General features: G+C 42.7%; 1 protein-coding gene across 2 annotated transcripts in view; it reads right to left on the bottom strand.

The window, feature by feature from the left end:
* Positions 1-20,792, bottom strand: part of CWC27 (CWC27 spliceosome associated cyclophilin) — a 254,437-nt gene that overhangs the window by 14,185 nt on the left and 219,460 nt on the right. Inside the window, exon 14 of one of the 2 annotated variants that reach the window (XM_075589973.1) lies at positions 16,314-16,412. The exons of the other annotated variant lie outside the window; for it this stretch is intronic. Coding sequence (XP_075446088.1) covers position 16,412 — 1 coding nt within the window. The 3' untranslated portion in view covers positions 16,314-16,411. Of the gene's footprint in view, positions 1-16,313; positions 16,413-20,792 lie in introns of those variants that run through there. 2 annotated transcript variants of the gene reach the window in all.

Raw genomic sequence — 20,792 nt, 5'->3', positions numbered from 1 at the left:
AAGACCTTATGCAGGCGGGAAACCTTTTGGATCCACCAATTGGGCACTCTTAGTCCGGGTGGACTTAATGAATGCCTAGATGTGAGCACTTTTATATGATGCTTCCCTGGACGTTTTTTCCTGTCGGACTTCCTCTGCACTCTGCCATCTTTTGTCTGGATCCCTCCTGGGTCCACTAGATCCCCTCCATCTCATTCCACTTCCTTGTCCCTTCTCCTCCCCCACGCCCCCCTCACCCTCCTCCTAGCTCGGAGTTAGGAAATCACTGTTCAACATTATATTCAATTTATTTTTATTTTTATTGTTAACACCACTTCAACACTATTTGGGTTAATGGGTTGGATATAATTTATTGTCATACATATATATTAATTTTTGTATAATTATTGATAATTTTCTTCAGATACATAACACTTGAGACTGTTTTAACACCTATGTAGTATATTGTAATTCATGGTTCACAGGTAAAAGTACACACATATGTTTAGCTAATCAATATTTATATTGATCTTATTCACACTTATACACTTATTTATATATACCCACTATATTTAGTACATTTAGTTTTTTCATATGGGTAGTCCATTCCCCTGACACCTCCCTTGTTCGTGGCTTATATATTCCATTATCCTAGATTTCTTCTTCATTACAGGACCTAAAATTGATAATATTGGTGATTATACAGAAATCAATATTGGTATTAGGACTCTCCTGCTGTATTTTATACTGTTATTAAAATATTTTTATTTTTAAAATTGTTTAATATGTAGTGTTAGACAGGTTATGGCTCTGATGTTAGGTATTGGCAGGTATCCATTATATATGTTTATACCTTAAGGGGGTTATTCCCCCTTGGGATCCATAGAGCTTCATATACCTGATGGTTTAGTGATATGTGACATTTCTATATCTTTTGTCAATGGTTCACAAGTAATTGTTTTAGTAATGCATGTTGGTTGTAAGGTTATCTTCCTTACATACTAAAGTGGCGTTTTTTAATTGGTTTTGAATTGTTTTTTATAATACTCATCATATTTTCATTGCCTAATTTCATGGTTAATCTCCACTTCACCTTTAAGTCTCATCATACGATGTAAGGCTTTGTGATTGATATCCATTAACAACGAGTACCTTTTCAGCTGAGAGGGGTGTGTTTTAAATGATTATGGTCATTGGACTGGGTATAAAATACCGGACCTTTCCCCTCTCCTGACTTCCCTTTGAGAAAGTCACCCGTTGAGTGACGAAACGCGTCAGGAAGCGTCATCACGTCAGACGCAGGGACATTGACGTCATCACCGCGCGCTGGGACTGACTGACCCGCGCGATTGCTGCAGAGGCTTCCCATCTCGGAGCTACTTTAGAGGACTCCAAAACAGGCAGAGAGGAGATCATCTACCCTGGACTTTGATCGGGACATCATCCTGGGACTGCAAAGACCAAGACACTGCAGCTTCTGACTGGATGGTGGTGATTATATATCACAATATGCTTGTTATTATTGTACCTTTGTAAGTGCAATTCTTATTCCCCCTTTCCCCTCCCCCTCATTAAATTGTACTATTTTACGCTATGGGCGTGCGCTCTCTCTTCCCCTTTTTCTTTTAGATTCCCTGTGGATGTGGTTTGTCCACTTTGAGAGCAGCCGGAGACCCTCTACACCAGAACTTACCATCTATTGGACTATTCTGAGGACTGGTTTTTACACTCTTTTTCCAATTTTTGGATACATATATTCGCATTATTAATTGTTTATTATTTGTATGGTATACAGGTTTCATTGCTATGTTCGGTTTTTTACATATTTTATCTATATTTACATTTCTATTTTCATGTTAGTTATTCCATATAATTAGCAAACCCCTTATACAGTGTTGAACTTATCCAGCTAGTTCCATTGTATATAAGTTAAACCATTAGCAGAGGCGCAGCTTTGTTCTTTTGCTCTATATATATATATATATATATATATATATTTATTTTGTGTATATATATATATATATATATATATATATATATATATATATATATATATATATATATATAGGTATATATATATATATATATATATATACACAAAAAATATATATATACACAATCAAATACAAAAAATGCTTATGCAAATAATGAACTAAACTATATTGACTATGGAAAGTTGCGTACAACTTATTTTCAAAATAGTTTTCATATCAATAAACTGTATAGGAAACTAGTTGATAGTTTCTTACATTTTTAGGCATTTGAACCGCCTGCATAAAATATTCTGCATTTGTTCAACTAAATGTGTGAATTTTTTTTGAAGAGTTGTGTTATGGAACAAGAGCCACATTTCTGACTCACCCCCTCTCTCCTTTGCAGTTTCTGCCTGTCAGAGTTTATTCCCAGCTGCATGGAGTCTGCAGACACATACTGTGCCTGCGTGGCTTGCAACAATGTTGCACTCCTTGCCTGCGAGCATGACATCAGTGAGCTGCTACAGCAGTCTCTGAGATCCTCACCAGAATGGGCTAGTCTGCCCCCCCTCCTGTTTGTTCAGACATGGTCTGCCCCTAGACTTTTCCTTTGCCCACACCACACCTCACTTCCTTTTCAACCCTGGAGACAGTGAGTAAAGAACCTTTCTCTGTTTATAACCCTTGGTGAGGCCATCTCTTTTTACCGGTTCCTAACTAATAATCACCAATACACACCATCCACAAGCATCTGTACCCTGCTACCTTTTCCCAATAAAGTGGAGGAAATATTACAGGACTTGGAGTGATTTAAAAGGGAACTGTGTTAATGCTATCGGGAGCCATTCATACCAACGTGCCCTGGCTTCAGAATAGTAAAAAGAGGACCGTGTGCCTTGGGAAATACACACAGAGGAGCTGCTACCCACAGCCTTTATGCTAAAGATACAAGCGAGCAGCTTACGTAGCAAATAAATAAACAGCAGTCTCTCACCACATTGCACAAGCACGTTGCTACACAGAGCCACAAGCCTCTACACAGCAAACTACCACAGCTTTATGCAAAGACTGTGAGCAGCCTTACTTTGCTAATACTACACAAAGGAATCACACAGCAGCTACTACTCAAAGACTTTATGCTATACAGAATAGTCTCTGCACCCCAGGACAAGCAGCAGCTTCACTCTGCCAGACAGGGCAGCAAGCTTTATACAGCAAACTGCACACAGCCTTGCAACTAACAGTGCTTCTCTCACAATTACTAACTGCCTTTTTCTCTGCCTGAGTCCACCCGCTGCTCAGCCCCACAGTGAGGAGCCAACGGACATCTGTAAGTACAGCTACCCCAACGCTGCACGCTGCAGGACACCGCTCGGCATCATCTGAGACAGACGCCCATCGCTGACAAGGTAAAAGACCGCACGCCACACGCACTGGCAAAGGCCTACACACACCTACAGCATGGCAGAACTCAGAGCCTCACCAGACATCACGCAGGAAAGCGATCTCTCAGATACAGAGACCGCTGCGCATCTGCAACAGGCGCAGGCAGGCGCAAGGCCCAAACGGACAGTCACACTGACACAAAAGGGCCGCGAAAAATATGAGAGCGACATTGAAGCGCACCGCGCTAAATTAGAGTTGGCCTGGGAAACAACCGCATTGGAGTTACGCAATGTCGTTAGTATTGGCGATAATGCACAACAGCTCGCGCAGGCAATTATTCAAATAAAGTCTGATCACTCGTGCTACCAAGGGCTGTCAGAAACATACATCACCTACTTGACCAGAACCAACACCGGCGAAAGCCTGCAAGAAAGAGACTTACAAAATAACATTGATCTTGCACGTGACAGCCGCGTGCGAGCCACCATCACAGACGCTCAAAGCGTGAGAAAAGAGCTCCTCCTGGAGACTGCATCGCAGCGCTCAAGCATATCCAGGCACTCATCTAGATCAGCAAGATCAGCGCAGTCTAACGCGTCCAGTGCAAGCACAAACGCTACCAAGGCACGAGCCGCCGCAGAGGCTGCACGTGCCAGGGCTGAATATAGTCGCAGAGAGGCAGCCGTAAGGACAGAAAGAGCGCGCATAGAAGAGGAGGAGCAGAATGCCGCTGCTACCGCCGCCGCCGCTGCCAATGCCGCCACTGCGCGTAGGAAAGCCGAATTTGATGCGGAACTAGAGGCGCTTAATCAAGAGAAGGAAGCCGCCGCCGCCATAGCCCAAGCTGAAGTCCTAGAAGCAGCCGCGCAACAGGATGGCGGGGAGCTACCGTACAGACGGATAGCCTCAGAGGATCCAGCCCAACGCACTGAAGACTACGTAAGGAGCCTCTTCAGTGTAAACACCAGCGCACCATCTCAACACGGAGGGAGCGACACCACAGACAACGAAAACTCGCTAGGACCACGAGGAGAAGACGCTGCTCCGTCAATGGCACACGCTGCCTGGGATAGCCACAGCCGCAACAGTGATCCACACGCCAGAGCGCACACGGATGCACCACAACAGGCTCGTAATCCAGGTACACCCACGCGGGAGAAAACAGCCCCTCACACTGGCCAGCAGCCATCACGCGTCCACGCCAAGGAAGAGGCGACCGCACAGACCGTCCCAGCAACTACCTCAGAACGGGGCAAACGCGCCGACGTCTCAGGTCTGACAGACATAGCCAAGTACATGATCCGGCGCGACTTGGTGCACGCAGGACTCATCAGCTTCGACGACCGCCCTGAGAACTAGCGGACGTGGAAGTTCACGTTCAAAGACGCAATCGACAGCTTGGACTTCTCAGCAAGGGAAGAGCTCAACCTGTTAGTTAAGTTCTTGGGGAACGTATCCAGGGAGCAAGCGCAGAGACTTCGGACGGCAAACGCACATCAACCCCAAGTAGGTCTGGACCTAGTGTGGGAAAGGCTAGAAGAGACCTATGGCAGCCCTGAAGCAGTCGAGGATTCACTCTTCAAAAGAATCGAGAGCTTCCCCAAGATCACGAGTAAAGACTACTCGAAGTTACGAGATCTTGGAGACCTGCTGCAAGAACTGGAGTTCGCAAGGAAAGACCATTCCTTAATAGGTCTCAACGCCCTAGATTCAGCTCGTGGAGTGAGACCCATCCTGGAGAAGCTACCCTTCAACCTCCAAGAAAGGTGGCTTTCACAAGGTTCCAAATACAAAAGGGAGAAGCAGGTTGTCTTCCCCCCATTCTCATTCTTCGTGAGCTTCATCTGCGAAGCGGCAAAGACAAGAAACGACCCCAGCTTCGTCTTAGGGGCGCAAACCACATCCAGCGCCAGCCACCCGAGGAACGAAAGGTCAACAGCAAGGTGCAAGGACTCCAGAACACCCATCTCGGTCCACAGGACGGACGTGCCCCCTACGACCCACGCGAGTCCCAGCCAGACGGCCGACAGGGACAAAAAACCAAGGGACCTTAACAAAGAATGCCCTATCCACAAAAAGCCGCATCCACTTAACAAGTGCTTCGGATTCAGGATGAAACCCATAGAGGAGCGAAAGAACCTACTCAGGGAATGGGGAGCCTGTTTCAAATGTTGTGCTTCCACAACTCATTTATTCAAGGACTGCAAAGAAGCTATGAAATGCACAGAGTGCGATAGCGACAGGCACATAGCCGCTCTACACCCGGAAGCTATGAAGCCCAAAGCAAGCAAAGCCCCTAACCCTCCGACAAAGCAGGGCGGGGAGGAAGAAGTGGGAGACACACCCCCCCCCGACGTCAGTAGCATCCAAATGCACAGAAGTATGCGGAGAAGGAGACGACGGTAGATCTTGCTCTAAAATATGTCTGGTAGCAGTGCACCCAGAGGGACAACCCCAAAGAGCCAAACGGATGTATGCAATCATCGACGACCAGAGCAACCGATCGCTGGTCAGGTCAGAATTCTTCGATATGTTCGGCATACAAGACAGTACTTCTCCTTACACTCTCAGAACGTGCGCAGGGCGAATGGAGACTACAGGGAGAAGAGTGAATGGCTACACCATATGCTCAATAGACGGCAAAGTGAGCATGCCCCTTCCCACACTCATCGAGTGCAATCACATGGCGGAAGATAGGACTGAGATCCCCACGCCAGACGTGGCGCGACACCATCCCCATCTAAAAACCATTGCCGATCATATCCCACCACTAGACGAAGATGCCCAGATCCTGCTGCTACTTGGCAGAGACATCATGAGAGCACACAAGATCCGCGAACAGCGAAATGGGGACCACAACGGCCCAAGCGCCCAAAGGCTCGATCTAGGATGGGTGGTAGTTGGAGAAGTATGCGTAGACAGGATACGAGGACCCGACAACGTAGGCGCCCTACAGACGAACTTGTTGGAAAACGGTCGTATATCCCACTTCAAACCTTGTCCGAACCACTTTCAGGTCCACGAGAAGCTGGAGACCAAAAGGAACTACGGAGACGCGCCTGTGGCAAGAAAATACCCCAATGACCTAGGGAGTACAGTGTTCCAGACAACAAAGGACGACGACAAACAGGCGCCATCAATGGAAGACAAAGAATTCTTGAGGTTAATGGATAAGGAGCTCTTCAAGGACGAATTGGGCAGTTGGGTGGCCCCACTACCTTTCCGCTCGCCAAGAAGACGCCTCCCAAACAACAGAGACCATGCTATGTCTAGGCTCGCTTCGCTCCGCCGTAACCTACAAAGGAAACCGGAGACCAAGGAACACTTTGTGGCCTTCATGCAAAAAATCTTCCACAGTGGCCATGCAGAGTCGGCGCCCCCAATGAAAGAAGGCGAAGAATGCTGGTACCTCCCGTCGTTTGGCGTCTACCACCCCCAGAAACCTGGCCAGATCCGAGTGGTATTCGACTCCAGCGCTCAGCATCAGGGAGTCTCCCTAAAAGATGTTCTCCTCACCGGGCCGGATCTGACGAACAGTCTTCTGGGAGTGCTGATCCGCTTCCGCAAGGAACCTATCGCCGTAACCGCAGACATTCAACAGATGTTCCACTGCTTCCTTGTGCGAGAAGACAACCGTAACTACCTAAGATTCCTGTGGTACCAAGATGACGACGTAGAAAAAGAAATCACGGAGTACCGCATGAAAGTACATGTCTTCGGGAACAGCCCATCACCTGCAGTGGCAGCCTACGGCCTCAGAAGAACGGCCCAAGACGGAGAAGCAGAGTTCGGGAAAGACGCCAGGAGCTTCGTCGAAAGAGACTTCTATGTGGACGACGGATTAAAATCAGTTCCCACCGAAGAAGAAGCCGTAGATCTACTCAAGAGGACACAAAAGATGTTAGCGAAGGCCAACCTAAGGTTGCACAAAATAGCTTCCAACAGTGCCACAGTGATGAAGGCGTTTCACGCAGATGATCAAGCACCAGATCTCAAGAATTTGGATCTGGGGACCGACACGCCTCCCATACAGCGGAGCCTGGGGATAAGCTGGAATCTTAAAACAGACACCTTTACGTTCCAGGTAGCCATCGAAGAAAAACCCTTCACACGTCGCGGAGTCCTGTCCACCGTTAACAGTCTCTACGACCCGCTAGGATTCGTGGCTCCTGTCACTATACAAGGGAAGTCCCTCCTCAGAGAAATGTCCTTCGAAAAACAGGAATGGGACACCCCACTACCTCCAGAAAAACGGAAAGAGTGGGAAACGTGGAAACACTCCTTGAAGGCCCTCGAGCAACTTCAAATCCCACGCCCCTATTCACCTATATCTCTCACCGCCGCACACAGCAAAGAGCTTTGCGTGTTCTCAGATGCCTCCACCAAAGCTATAGCAGCGGTGGCCTACCTAAAAACCACGGACGTGGATGGAAGTTGCCACATCAGGTTCATCCTTGGCAAAGCTAAGCTGGCGCCACAACCTGACCATACTATACCCAGACTCGAGCTGTGTGGTGCAGTGTTAGCAGTAGAACTGGCGGAGCTTATCGAGAATGAGATGGACAGCAAACCAGATGCCGTCAAACTCTACACAGATAGCAAGGTGGTACTGGGATACATCTACAATAAGAAAAGGAGATTCTACGTATACGTAGCTAACCGTGTAGAAAGAATCAGGAAGTCAACCCAACCAGAACAATGGCACCACGTGCCCACAGAGCAAAATCCCGCAGATCACGCCACCAGATCAGTACCCGCATCTCAACTGCAGAATACGTCGTGGCTCACAGGACCAATGTTTCTTGTGCAGCCTGCGGAAACGCTACCAACCCCAGTTGACGATTTTGAACTCGTGGATCCCGAAAAGGATACGGAGATAAGACCCATTACAGAGACTATCCTTCTAATGCCCAAATCGGACTGTGATGGGGGAAAACTGGTTACCAGTGCCGTGGACTTTTAAGAGACATTGTGGTGCGTCAAGCTAACTAAGAGCTGCGCACCCACCTGGCTTCCCTTACTGGAAGGCCTGGCCAAAGGACTTTAATGCCAGTGGTACCAGCCGGTATCACATTGCTATGGAAATATGGACCTTTGCAGTATATTGTTATGTTGTATGTATTGCACATATGTTCCACATAGCTTGCCATATAGTGGTATCTACAGATACCAGACGGGGAGTGTTATGGAACAAGAGCCACATTTCTGACTCACCCCCTCTCTCCTTTGCAGTTTCTGCCTGTCAGAGTTTATTCCCAGCTGCATGGAGTCTGCAGACACATACTGTGCCTGCGTGGCTTGCAACAATGTTGCACTCCTTGCCTGCGAGCATGACATCAGTGAGCTGCTACAGCAGTCTCTGAGATCCTCACCAGAATGGGCTAGTCTGCCCCCCCTCCTGTTTGTTCAGACATGGTCTGCCCCTAGACTTTTCCTTTGCCCACACCGCACCTCACTTCCTTTTCAACCCTGGAGACAGTGAGTAAAGAACCTTTCTCTGTTTATAACCCTTGGTGAGGCCATCTCTTTTTACCGGTTCCTAACTAATAATCACCAATACACACCATCCACAAGCATCTGTACCCTGCTACCTTTTCCCAATAAAGTGGAGGAAATATTACAGGACTTGGAGTGATTTAAAAGGGAACTGTGTTAATGCTATCGGGAGCCATTCATACCAACGTGCCCTGGCTTCAGAATAAGTTGAATAGTATTGTAAAGAGTGAGTGAGAACAAAAATACTTATCCATGGACAAAGCATATGATCAGTAAGTACAACTGTAAAAGGCTGAGAATGTCACATTTTATAGTGTATAAACTTTATAGCAAAATATTTCCATATTCTTCACATTAGATAGCTGCTAATATCAGTCTTGTGTTCTACATGGTGAAAAAAGCAAAAAAGGTAAAAACCAAGAGCAGAAGTGCAATTTATTTTCTTTAAAATAAATAAATAAAATTAGGGGCTAAACAAGAGAATGAACCTGCATCGCCACAGCATCACACGCGGAACAAGAGACGGTCCTGTCGGCGAACATTTCTCTGACTCTGGCCATAAGATCAGAGGGTTGCCATACTCAAAGGTAATTTTAAAATACCGAAAGAGAGACGGTTGCATGAATACAAATTTATGCAACTGTTCGGGACACTAAGCGGTGGCCTAAACAGAGATCGAAATTTTATGAGTCATTACTGACACAAGTGAACTCTCTTCCCATGAGCACTAAAGTCCATGTCTGTACATAGAATTAAAAAAAAATTGGTTGAACAGCAGGAACTGAAAAAAAGCACCAATCAACTTACCAGAAGTAGAAAAAATAAAAAAAGTTTATTAAATCACATACTAAAAAACAAAAAACAAGCTAACATAAAAGAACAATTAATCCTACGTGTTTCAGGCTCTCCCGTCCTTTCTCACACTCCTTGAGAAAGGGCTGGAGAGCCTGAAACGCGTAGGAGGAATTGTTCTTTTATGTTAGTTTGTTTTTTGTTTTTTAGTATGTGATTTAATAAACTTTTTTTATTTTTTCTACTTCTGGTGAGTTGACTGGTGCTTTTTTTTCGGTTCCTGCTGTTCAACCCATTTTTTTTTAATTCTATCATCTCACAATTGGAGTGACGCACTTCCGCAGCGCAGGTTCTGGCAGTTCGCTACACATCACGGGAGAACGCCGACAGGAGACGGGCACCTCCGTGTGTATCAGCTTGGATTTCTTCCCGGACGGTCTGAGGCTATGGTCATTGCCACGGCTTCAGCACGCGGGATCTCAACGGCTATATTAAAAGGATTCAGGTATTTATACTAATACCCCTGGACACTATGTACTGCAGAAGCTAGGACTGAGAATTACAGTACATGCTAATTGAGTTACTAGGGGCACGGTTTAAAGCTTGCTTCAGTTTCTCCAGCAATTCCCTTATATGGTCCATCTTTCCCTTCCAGTTAGTTTCCTTATAGCTATATTTCATGCGATTACATCTGCCTGTGATTTCTTACCTGATTTGCTATGGATTTAGAACCTTATTGGACTTTACAAACTATATTTATTTTTTCTATTTGGGTCTCTCAGCGTTTGTCTCAGAGTCTCTTCATTGCTATTCTTGGAGCTGGGAGTAGTTACTCACATAAGACATGTCTGTACATACTGTGCTACATGTATGCACACACAGCTGTCTCTTAGGCTAAGGCCCAGCTCCCTCAGTCAGCGCGCCCGCACTGCAGACAGGCGGCGCACTGACAGGCACAGGCCGCGATATTCGGTCTGTAGGGAGCCGGAGCGGGAGGGGGGCGGGAGTGGGAGGGTCGTGGTTTGAGCGGAGGGACCCGCTACTCCCCCCCCCCCTCCCTCCACGGGCTCGGTCTGCCGGGCTGCAGGAGGGAGCTGCTGCGGGCTGCTGGAAGGTAAGCAGCTCCCGCTCCCTCCCCCCACAAATGCCCTCCTGTGTGATACACACACACACACACCACCCCCTACCTTGTGGAGGAAGCTGTCTGACAGCTCCCGCCGCTGATAGGCTCATCAGCGCACCACATGACGTGTCACCGCTCGGGATCACAATTTTCTTGCATCCCCTGGCGGCTGACACGTCACAGCACGTTGTGAGCCATGCAGCGAGGGGGGACTGGGACCGGCTAGGAAAGGATACCCCTGCTGGTGAGGAACGCACACGCGCCGCCGGACGCAGCGGGACCAAAGCCTTACACATACAAATACTCCTTGTTTTTCCATCCCTATACACCAATAGGGACCACATAGTATCTACACATACTTTTAGTTATGCTACTATCTCTCACATTTCCTCATCTACCCACACCATTAATATTAACTCCCACTCCACACACACCTTTTGTACAGCACTGTATACACTGTGGGCTCTCCATTCATTTATATTCACACAGATACACACACACACTCTTACAGCACTAACTTTCAGGAACCATTTAACACCTCTAGCCATAAATCACATCCACACACGGGGGAGGGACAAGCACAGATAACATTCCAAGAGACACCGTTTTTAAGTATACCCTTTGCTTGCTTCATTCATTGTAACATCGCCGGAAGAAGAGATCAGTGTATCTTGAAAGCTCGCACAAATAAAAGCATTTTGTTAGCCACAGAACGGTATCGTCTATTTATTTTTTGATTATTGAAGCTCGGCTAACACGGTACTGATATATATATATATTCCTTTATTAGCCACTGCTCCTCAATTATTTTTGGTTCATTAAGTTTGCCTTACATACGTTTGTGTGCTGACAATTGCAATGGGATGCGAAAAGGACATGGTCAACTACTCCTGGAGATCAGCGACAAGAGCCATTTCAAACTCTTTGTAACATGAACCAGAATGTTTCTATATTTATACACATATCCCTAAATAATGTATTTGCAGACACATTAGTATTGTTTTGCGATTCTTTAACTATAGGCATTTAGTTTCCATAAGCAAACATCAATATGGAACGGACCATGGAAGGAAAAAATTGGGTACACAATCTTGCAACTTGAGGCTTTACAATCAACTTAACTTATTCAATCCAGTCCTAGAAGAGTAACTATTGAAATAAAGCAGGGTTGCTAAATCTCAGTCCTTGAGGGCTAACCAAGAGACTAGGTAGTACCCCTGTACTATAATTTCAAGGCTCTCCTCCCTCCACTCAAAACTTGCATTCCTGGTCACAAGTCGCTACCACTCCACCTACCCCGTGCTCCACAATTCCCTGTACCTGCTAAACTCCTGGGAACAGGGAATCCTCTCAGCACAGTCTAGGACTTACCTCGCTGCCAACCACTTTGCCGCTAAATTAAGTCCCTAACCTTAACGCTTACCCTAAAAACCCCTAATGTTAACCCATAATACTAATGCTACCCCCTACCCTAAAACCCTTAACCTCATACCCTAAAACCCCTTAAGTTAACCCTTACCCTAACCACTAAAACATATCTTATGTTAGAAGTGGGCGTTGGCTCAATGTCCAGCTGTGGATTAGCTGCGGCAGAGGGTCAATCTGCAGTCATTTGGTCGCAGCGGAATGGCCATGACCAAATGTCCCATTCCACTCTCAGGCGGCTTGTACACCTGCCAACACTGAACAATTTCTGAGCGTGGAAGTGCTGCAAGGTACTGTGGGGATCAGTTGCACAACTTTCTGTAGTTGGTCAAGCTGTTTATGTGCTTTTGTATGCATCGTATTAACCCTTTTATAACACTGGTAAACCTGGAGGTATAAATAACTGAGAAAGGGCTTTAAAATGAGATTGCTTGCCCAAAACCAAAACCTATAGAAAAAAGACCAAAATGTCTTCAGTGTCTTTTTTGCTCTCTAAACTTTTCTTTGTTAAGATTTCCTATATGAAGTGTCTGTTGGAACCCTCCATCTTTTAAAGAGACCTGGAATCCTAATTGTATTATTTATGGAATGTTATGCCCATTATTGAGTGGACACATTTTGCGTTATGTTAATTTACATTTACTTACATGCCTTACATTTAAAACTGTACTGAAATAATCAAATATATTGGTACCTGCCCACTGAGTAAAATTATTATTTTTATGATGGTTAAGACAAAGTATTATCATTCGTTTACCTCTCACTAGTTGTCTATGATTGAGCTGTGTGTAGTTAAAAAATCATGGATTTCTTGTTTATTTATCAGTTTAAAAAAAAAAAACTTTATTCATCAGTTTAAAAAAATAAAAAATAAATTATATATATATATATAAAAAATTTTTTTTTTAAACTGATGAATAAAACTGATGAATATATATATATTGTTTCCATTATTTCCATTCCATTAAATAAACAAAATACTTTGCAAAGTCCAGTTATACTAAAGTACTGGAATGATATTGTGAAACATGCATTATTCTTTTTTGTATGGATATGAGACTGCAAAATGCAAATAAATAATACTATACTGTACCTGCCTCTACCATTTCTAACAATAGAAATTAGATATTTAAAGGTCCAATCCCCAATGTTTTCTATTCTGAATTTTTTTTGTCACCTTGCAAAACTTAAAACTTTGTGCAGTGATTAATAGATTGCTTTATTATGATATAATACTTCAGAGACATATGTATAGATACATCTGCCAGGTGGAAAATAAAGGTTTTAATGTGTAAGCAAATATTCTCTAAATTAAAAACAGGGTGCCCCACATTCCTGATTCTCTCCCAAAAACATTTCTTGGAGGGATTGCACATTTAGGAAAAGGAACGAAATATTTTCTAAATGCGAGAAATAGGAAGACTTGTTTTTAGACATTAAAACAGTATAAGGTAAGACCTTTTTTAACCTGTCTAGTTGAAAAAAAAGTTTTGATTTATAACATTAAACAGACCCCACGAGAAGTATTTATTGTATACCTAATGTGCAATATTATTATACTTATGGATTTCTGCCCAGAATTCATACATTTTACATTTCCTTTTTGTAACAAAACAAACAAAAAGAATAGTTCCAAAAGCTTTTTTAAATTCTTCATCTGTTTGTCTTTCAACATGTTTGACTCACTACATTTTTAAACAAAACAGCTATTGTGATTTTCAGCATAATAAACTCCTGACCTATACGCCTCCATAAATCACAGATTGCAGTGAATTGAAAAGCAGTCTAATTTGTACAATGTCCCATGAAAATACAAACATTCATGTTATAGACAATTGTTTGCTGGAAATAATATTCTATCTACAGTACAAGAAAAGAAAAAAGCTTCCTCAGTGACATTTAGAAATTATCCAGAATATTTATTTCACCCTCTTTTACTGTGAAATCTAAATAAGTGGGACACATCCAAAATGTTTGCTGCAATCCATATCACCCAAACAGTTTTGCCTTTGAAAATGACAATTAATGACTGCTGATCCTTTTAGATCCCTTACAACATGGGATAAAACGTTTAGTTGAATGTGGCTCTTAAGATTTATTGCTCATGTCATTCAATTCCCTAATATAAAAGGGAGTCCCCACTTAATTTAAAATAAATGTTTTAACATTTCCCCCCCAAGAATTTGATGGGCTCTTTGAAAATTGTAATGGAATAACATTTCCATGTGACTTTCAATTCCGACTGCTGCTGTTGCCTCTTTCCATGCTTGAAACTATCCGTCCCCCGCCTGGTCAGAGAACCAGGCGGGAGATGGGCAAGTACAAAGAGAGTGCATGTTTCATTCAACACAATGGAGCAACTAAGGGAAGTAAAACATCTCATAGATTTAGGCTGCAATGGCCTGTATGCACTAAAGGGTGCTAAGCATTAGCACATCTTAAGGCTCATTCATTTTAATGCCAGTTAGGCCATGCTAAAATATAGCACCCTTTAGTGCAGTGTTTCGCAACCAGAATGCTGGGGAGTCCTGGTGTGTCACCACAGTCTACCAAGAGTGTTGCGGCCACAGATTGCTCAGTAGGCACATCCCATGCTGCCTGGAGATGTAGATGCTGCGATCCACCTCTCCTCTCTCAGCCCTGCACAGAGAGAAGATTCTTCATCTTCAGACAGCATAGGATACACCAGCTGAACAGATGACATGTTTGGGGTCTGTGGGAAGGTAGGAGAAAAGAGGGAAGGAGTGGGGGATTTGTGTTGGGAGGAGAGAATGATGGCTTTGTGTGTGGAGTCTGCGGATCGCTACTGCTTCTTGTGGGGTGGGGCAAAGTGTCTGGTGTAAGTAAGAGAAGGGTGGATGTAGTGTTTATGATTAAGAAAGAGGGCGAGTATGCAGTGTAAGAAGGGGGATAAACATGGTGTCTGTGTGTTAAAGTAAAAGGATGAGTGAATGTGGATGGTGTAAGAAGAGGGTGGGTGCGTGTGTTGGGTATGTACTTGTGAAGTGTTGTAAGTATTTATGCATGTAAGCAAGGAGGGAATGAGTGTGATCTAAAGAGCAGGAGTACCCCGAGATGTTAAAATTCTTCAGGAGTGCCACTGCCCAAAGAAGGTTGAGAATCACTGGTTTAGTGAGTATGGGTCTATGTGCGCAACTTAACCAGTGTAACACTTAGAAAAATATCTAAAAATCCCTAATATGTAACCCATTAAACATATCACTCATTGTTGTATTGATGAACTGCTCTTTGAAGCATTACAAAATACAAAAGCAATAAATGGCAAAATATTTTTACGATCTTTCTACGTCCATTCACTGCAAATGTCTACGTTAGTGATGAATATATTTCCAGTCACAAAGGACATTCAGTTGTGAGAAAGAGCTATTTATAATCTTAAATGGCACGAATCCTGAAACAAATGAATCATGGCTTTGACACTAGATGTTGGGTTGAAAATTGGAGGGGTCACTGTTGTAACAACATTGGGAAGTGCTTTTACACTTAACCCAACAAAAGCTGCTTCTGTGCTGCACAATCCCAAACTCATTGACAATTTAACAAACAAAAGTTTTTAAATCTATATTTATCAGGTCTTCTCCACAATTATGCAAAGATTTGCAAAACTATGCTTTTTACAAAAGGGGTTGAATAGGAAAATGACCATTACATATTTTATCAGTATTAGCATGTCATCTATGCTTCTAATCATACTGTCTGAAATAGCATATTAACCATTATGCATTTATTATCTTTTTGCTGAATAATCTGAAAAGTGATTGTTAAATATTCCTAGGAGATGTACTTTGTATAAATGCCAGGCATTTCTCAGTGCACATGAATACTGTGTGAATAATATCTGGGATACAAACAATATTTTATCTTCTACTATTAAAACATTTAGTGGGACCTCTCTGTGCAATCTGGGATTATCACCAGCAGTTGACAGGTAATTTTGCCCTTCCATCAGACACAGTTTCGACCCACACAGTTTTTTTTCTTTTCTACTTGATGAGTGGAAGGAGTCAGTTCCTTTGAGGTAGGTTTTAGACACAGACGGAATAGCATACATTTTCAGTCCAGACTTGATTTCCAGTGTCTGACCTGTTATGACCCAAGTTCCCTTAGTGAGGCTCAACAGCTACTTAATATATCATATTTTATTTTCACGTTTTATAGCAGCTCTTTGTGGACAGCTTTAGCTCACATTCTTTACTGTGTTTGGGTTTTCTGACAGTCTGGGGAGGACAGAAAGAGAGGCTGATTGTGATTGAGTTCAACTTGTAAAAGTGATAAATGAACAACGGCAAAATATAAACGAAGAGAAATCTACTGAAGATCATTTCTACAGAAGTAATAGCTTAGTCACAAGGCAAGAATTTCAAAGGTATTTTAAAGGATCTCTGTGAAGAAAAATGAACACAATTTTAAATGGATAGGGCATTTGAGGCAGATTCAGATTACAGACTATGCAAAACAAAAGTAATTTTTCACATTATACAAATATAATTGTCAGAAAAACAGAGACAATTCAAGCAGACATATATATATAGGCACTCCAATATAGTATCCTGAATGTGCTGGTGCATATCCCATAAAGATAACAAAAACATACATTACCAGAAACGGGCAAAAAGGAGACAGCACTCAGGCCGGTAAATTCAGTAAGTGTATTAAAACACAAAGCACAGAAGTCCAACATTTCGATCCCACAGGGGGATCTTCCTCAGGGGGGTGCACCGAAACGTTGGACTTCTGTGCTTTGTGTTTTAATACACTTACTGAATTTACCTGCCTGAGTGCTGTCTCCTTTTTGCCAGTTTCTGGTAATGTATGATTATATATATATATATATATATATATATATATATATATATATATATATATATATATATATATTCTGTGCTTTGTGTTTTAATACACTTACTGAATTTACCTGCCTGAGTGCTGTCTCCTTTTTGCCAGTTTCTGGTAATGTATGATTATATATATATATATATATATATATATATTCTGTGCTTTGTGTTTTAATACACTTACTGAATTTACCTGCCTGAGTGCTGTCTCCTTTTTGCCAGTTTCTGGTAATGTATGATTATATCGGCATCTTGCTGCATATATATATATATGCAGCATTTCATTACCTTTATTGAAAATTAATTACCTAAGATGCCGATCGATTGGCTCTTCTGTCATCGATTAGCAAAATCCTGTTTCCCGGGGTTTACTAAATGGCTGCCTATCAGTTTCAAATCAATCTTTCAGTCAGTGTAACTCAGCAGCTACAGTATATTCTTGTATTACTAAGGTAACATTATCTATTGTTACAGTTTACAGCTCAAACTGCTGGGAGTATTAGCAGCAAATTATCACAAACAGGAACGTGTTACAAAAATCTTGCACTGCTGGGGAGGTGGGCTAAAGCCTGCTATAGAAATCAAAGGATGCTCAGTATATTAAAACTCCTTAAAAATGGTACTAAGAGTTGAATTTTTACATTAAAAAAAGGTAGTACAGTATTATCTAATACTACAGAACAGATTTATGAAAAAAATTAAAATATTAAAAATGACACGTAGAATATTGCTTGGACTGCTCCTTTAAAAGCAGAAGAATTAAGTTAGAAAGATGTCTACATCATAAACACACACGTACAAAAATAATATATATGCACACACTGACTTTTTATAGGTAATGTAATAAAAGCAAATATTTTTATTCATTTTTTTTTAAACTGAGATAAATATTTCAGCTTTAAATAACAGATGTAGTAGGAAAACTATTCATCTACTGCCAGTCAGCATTCCCACCCCATTTCTAATAACGTTTCATATTTAACCCTACAAATGGTGCTAGAACTAAAATAAATAAAACAAGTGACAGAACTTTGTTACCCACACAAACAAATCTATATTTATGTTGTTTTGGATGACACTTCAGAATATATGTTCCTTTAGACATTCCAAAGGTATTGGAGAGCATGTTGCATGGCAAGGGATGTGAGCCATTCCTATGGGCCCTGTAAGCCATTCCTATGGGTCCACTGAGCCATTCCTATGGGCCCTGTGAGCCATTCCTTTGGGCCCCACTGAGCCATTCCTATGGGCCCTGTGAGCCATTCCTATGGGCCCTGTGAGCCATTCCTTTGGGCCCCACTGAGCCATTCCTATGGGCCCTGTGAGCCATTCCTTTGGGCCCTGTGAGCCATTCCTATGGGCCCCACTGAGCTTTTGCGGTTCTTTAAAATACTACAAAGCTACACTGGCGACACACTTTATTCGAGCTCGGCTAGTCCCACGAATTCGGGTATACCCGGGTGTATTGAGGTTTGTGACTGTTTTCTGCCCGAGTGCATTGAGGTATTTTCCAAGCAGGGATTGAAGCATTTTATTCCCGCTGGCTGCAATACTGCACAGTATATATATATATACTGCATTACAATTCATGAATTTATGCCATCTGGTAGACACGCGAAGCATTGCAGCCTATTAAATCCTAATCATTATCATTTAACAGATCAGCCGCCCGTCAGCCAGGCATGAACCCAGGCTGGGAAGGCAAACGCAACGGGGCTTGTCAGAGGTGAGGAGTGGCGCATTCCAGGTATCTGCCAGGTACATACTGGGTATTTGCTCGAATAAAGTGTGTCGGTGCAGTATACATCATTCCATACTTACAAAGAAATTGACTTGCAAGCCTTGTGAAAAAACTTCTAGTGTTTGTTTCAATTTGTTAATTTAAATATATATATAATTAAACATGTGAAGTTATCAGAAGGCACTATGTCAGGTTCCCTACTACCATGTTAACTTTGGTGTTTTTAGAATCTGAGGGGAAAAATCCTTGTTAGACTGTCTATTGGGCAACAGTTTCCATATACTTGAGGCACGAGTGCAAACTAAAGCCATATGTTCCAGGATTAACGGTCTGCAATAAATGTATCTCTTTTGCAGACCAAACTTTTTGCCTATTACAAATCACAGAAAGCACATAAAACTTTAAGCTGCATTTTCCTAATTCAATTACAGTACATGCTTACAATTTTCAGGTCCTTTTTAAACTTTAAATGACAGACTAAAACAGTCAAAACATGTTCAAAGTGAAAGTTCAGATTTTCAGATCCCAGTTGATTTATACAATATGTGAGGGCTGGATTGTTTTGGCTGATTATCACAAATTGTGAAAGGTAGAGGTGTGCGAAAAGTTCACACATGCTGGCGACCTTTGCGAATGACACCCTTTTTGGTTCGGCGATAACATTACGGTAGCTTTGATCCAAAAAAAGTTGGATTAATAGTAAAAGTCAATGGCTGTTGTGTGTACGATTCCTTTTAAATTACCTTTGCTTTGTGAACAATTTGGGCTTTTTTGCTAGAATATGTGGTGGCAAGTTCAATGAAAATAGCGTCAAAGCAAATCTTGGTAGGTTGGCACAAACCTCTAGTAGAAGGTGCATGATAATGTGGGAACTCCCTTAAGCATGCATATACATCTAAGGATATGTAACAGAGATTAGTTTAGGGAGTATGACCAGATTCAGTCTGTGTAGGACCAAATAGAGAAAGAGATTGTGCCCAAATGACACATCCTAAAACTGAAGACATTAATTGCAACCAAAATAATTGACAAATTGATTCCCTGTTTTTTCATCTATCACAAATTTGTGGGGAGATTCACAAACAATTTATTATTTTTGTCACCTTTTCCTTATCTCACTGTGTTTATCAGATCATTTAGTCGTAACTTACCTTATTTACTACCATACCCTCCTCCTCCGCCCTTACCCCTCTTTGCACCAATTCTACTAACTAATTACCTGTAGAGTACAAGTTAAACAATGTGTTTTTAGTTACTATTGTGTTCAGTCACTTTATTTTAAGTTGTGTATTAAATGTTAGATTTTAACACATACTTTTCACTTTTGCACATAAACTTTACGTTATTATCAACCCACTTACTGTAAGTGCACCTTTACAAATAGGTGTCATTGCGCTTCTCAGCCACATCTAATTTATAGAGATTGACAAACATTTTCAAAACTTCCTTTGTCACTTCTTTGCAAAAGTGAAACATTTATTCCTGTTAAGTATTGGCTTTTCAAAATGGTCTCTTAAAGACAAAATCACCAGTATCTTGATGCCCACACAATAAGGCTGAGGCCCCGGTGTCGGCGCTGAACATGTGCCTGCCAGGCTGGTGGCACGTGCAGCCGAGATCTCCGGTCTGCGGTGAGCTGCAGGGGGAAAGATAGGGGAGTGTGGCAGGGGGCGCAGCCATGACATCACCCGGTAAGTTCGCCCTTATTGGCTGAACCGCTGGGGTGTGTGGCCAGCTCTACGTAGCGAATTGTGAGCACAGATTTCCTGTCTTCAGGGAAATCTGTTCGCACAACGCAGCGGGCAATGTAGGTAGCCGGCCCGGCCCTATTGAGGGGCGGTTCTTGTCCCTGCAGCGCCCGCAGCAGGGATCAAGCCTAATGTTCTCAGAAAATCTAAAGTACAGGCTGGAACAGGCTCCATGGTTAAGGTTATATGAACAATTTTCTCTCATTGCCAGGAGTCTTAAGGCACTATGGGGTATATAGTATCAGCACATGTTCATTTAATACCAAACCTAGG

Source organism: Ascaphus truei, chromosome 1, assembly GCF_040206685.1.
Source record: "Ascaphus truei isolate aAscTru1 chromosome 1, aAscTru1.hap1, whole genome shotgun sequence".
NCBI classification, from domain to species: Eukaryota; Metazoa; Chordata; class Amphibia; order Anura; family Ascaphidae; genus Ascaphus; species Ascaphus truei.
The sequence above is the reverse complement of the archived record's forward strand: the minus strand, read 5'-3'. Positions and strand labels throughout refer to the sequence as shown.